At 36.4% G+C, this 2973-nt stretch overlaps 1 protein-coding gene across 1 annotated transcript; it reads left to right on the forward strand.

Annotated features, from left to right (window-relative positions):
• Nucleotides 1–309: 309 nt before the first annotated feature.
• LOC139040933 (olfactory receptor 4A15-like) lies at nucleotides 310–1227 on the forward strand. Its single transcript, XM_070488635.1, has one exon. The coding sequence runs from the start codon at nucleotides 310–312 to the stop codon at nucleotides 1225–1227; it is 918 nt and encodes a 305-aa protein (XP_070344736.1).
• The last annotated feature ends 1746 nt before the right edge of the window (nucleotides 1228–2973 follow it).

Raw genomic sequence — 2973 nt, forward strand, 5'->3', positions numbered from 1 at the left:
ACAATTTTATTAACTTCCAGATGGAAAGCTAGTTGTGGCAACCCATTTATATAATAATGTGTCCTTCCCCACGTATGTCTCTAATGACTTGTCTCTCTATTACTCGGTAATATTACTGATGGTAGGGACCATATTTTAAGCATCCTTGTATTCTTTTAATCTCTGAATGTATTGGTACGTGATAAATCATAATGCCTATTTGTTGAATGAAGAAACAAATTATGTCAAGATTTCAGGAAGTCACTAGTAATAACTATATTTGCAGGTAATCTTGTCCTGAACTCTGAAATAAGATGTAGAGAAGAACCTATGGAACAAAGGAACAATGTGACTGAATTTGTACTCTTGGGGCTCACTCAGAGCCTCCAGGGTCAGAAGATACTATTTGTTGTGTTCTTGCTCATCTACATTGTGACAATGGTGGGCAACCTACTCATTGTCATGACTGTGGTAGTCAGCCCAACCCTGGATGCCCCCATGTACTTCTTTCTTGGCTACTTGTCATTTATGGATGCTGTTTATTCTACTACAGTCACCCCAAATATGATTATAGACCTACTCTATGAGAAGAAAACCATTTCCTCCCAAGCTTGCATGAGCCAGCTTTTTATAGGGCACTTATTTGGTGGTGCTGAGATTTTACTCCTGGTGGTCATGGCCTATGACCGCTATGTGGCCATCTGCAAACCCTTGCATTATTTGACAATCATGAATCAACGTGTGCGTGTTCTGCTGCTTCTGTTGGCCTGGCTTGGAGGTTTTCTGCATGCTGTAGTTCAACTTCTCTTTGTCTACAACCTTCCCTTCTGTGGCCCCAATGTCATCGACCACTTCATCTGTGACATGTACCCCTTATTAAAACTTGCCTGCACTGACACCTATGTTATTGGTCTCACCGTGGTTGCCAATGATGGGGCAATCTGTGTGGTCATCTTTATGCTCTTACTCATCTCCTATGGGGTCATTCTGCACTCCCTGAAGAATCTTAGTCAGGAAGGGAAGCGCAAAGCCTTATCCACTTGTGGCTCCCACATCACTGTGGTGGTCCTCTTCTTTGTCCCTTGTATTTTTATGTATGTGAGACCTCCTTCTACCTTACCCATTGATAAATCCTTGACTGTGTTTTACACCGTTATCACCCCTATGTTGAACCCTTTAATCTATACTCTGAGAAATGGAGAGATGAAAAATGCCATGAAAAAGCTCTGGACCAGAAAAAGAAAATGAGGCAGCAGAGAAATGTACCGCCTGTTTTCAATGAAGAATTGCTCCTTCCAGGAAAGCCATGTGTGATTATTTAATTATAGTAAATTTTTCCTCAGGTTTAATAACTTGGACATTATGAAAAATATTTATGTGAAAACTTTGAATGATTTAAATATATTTTTAAGATTTTCATAATTTCTTAGGAAAATATATGTTCAGTTTTTGTGCATAAAAAGTCTCTTGAAAAGTATAGACTTATGTTCTATATGATGAGTTATGCTACACTTAATGCTGTAAATTAATTTTAGTTAGAAGATTTTCTCATGTTTCTCTCTTAAATAACATAATATTTTTCAGAATTAATAGTCTTCATTACAGGTTTCAGAAAAGTAAAATAAGAAATAAAAACTTGCTTCACTCCTCCCCACATAGACAGCCCATATTAATATTTGAAGTGTATATCTTATGTTTGTATCTATGAGATACTTTAAATATATAATTTTGTTCATATTGCTTAGCACGTTAAGGTTGAAGAAGAATGATGCTTCAGAGTTCTAATATTAATCATAAGGAGGCTAAGTAAATAAGACGATTCTAATGAGCAAGGCAGATATGCAGAAAAATAACTACATTGTATGTATTGTTCTGATTAGGAAATCATAGTATCTCCTCAAGTGGAACAATTTTGTTTTGATGTTACTTTTTCAAAAAGATCCATTAATCTTCCCAGATAGTTTAGAATATCTGATAAGACTTCTGCTATTTTTCAATATTCGCATCCCCTTTCTTAGCTTATAGTGTTTCATAGCCTTCTATACTGACCCAGGCCCTGCCTTTCATATGTAAAATCGCATAATCCATAATCCTTGAGCTTCAAATATGCAATACAGAAGTCCACAACAGATATTTTGGGTGATGTTGTTAAGAAATTCTATTCTTCCCTCTCTTATTAATGGATTGAAGATTATTAGGTAATAAAGAGGCCCGAATACGTTGTTTTATTTAACAGAGACCTCAATCATAAAATCCTTTCTTTCTCTGAATCAGGCTTGAAACAAAATATTATCTCTCCCTAAAATGTCAGGAAGCATGTGGTCAAAGAAACTCATAATTCTGCCTCCCTTATTTGGTCTGGATTCCTAAGGGGCTAAGGCTATGGGGCAACAAGTCCTTTTCATTGGCAAATCACACAGTATGAGAATCCTTGTATGCTGATTTTTATCCCTGTTATTGGAGATTTCTTACATCATCTCAAAGTCTTCCCAAAATAATACTATTCACCAAATGATATCAAGTATATGACTCATCTGAATTTATATAATTAACTCCTTCTCTTTTGGACATTGCTATAGACTGAAAGTTTGTGTCCTCCCCAAGTTCACAAGTTAAATCCTTTATAATGTGGTGGTATTTGAAAGTAGGCTTTTGAGGAAATACTTAGATCATGAAGGTGGAGTCCTCTTGAATGAGATTAGTGTTCTTATAAAAGAGACCCCAGAGAGCTCCCTTGTCCCTTCTGCCCTGTTGAGGACACAGCAAAGAATTGGCTGTCTGTGAACTAGAAAGCAGGTCCTCACAAGACATGGAATCAGCTGGTGCCTTATCTTGGACTTCTGAGCCTCCAAAACTGTGACAAATAATTTTTTTTTGTTTAAGCCACCCAGTCTATGGTATTCTATAATAACAGTCCAAATGGAGTTAAACATTTAGTTAATTTTCAAATTTGTATAATTTCAATTGATGAGGTAGAAATGTTTATTAATTGCC

This window comes from Equus asinus, chromosome 17 (assembly GCF_041296235.1).
Source record: "Equus asinus isolate D_3611 breed Donkey chromosome 17, EquAss-T2T_v2, whole genome shotgun sequence".
NCBI classification, from domain to species: Eukaryota; Metazoa; Chordata; class Mammalia; order Perissodactyla; family Equidae; genus Equus; species Equus asinus.

Coding starts and splice junctions, on each gene's coding strand:
- LOC139040933 (XM_070488635.1), top strand. CDS start 310: ATGGAACAAAGGAACAATGTGACTGAATTTGTACTCTTGGGGCTCACT.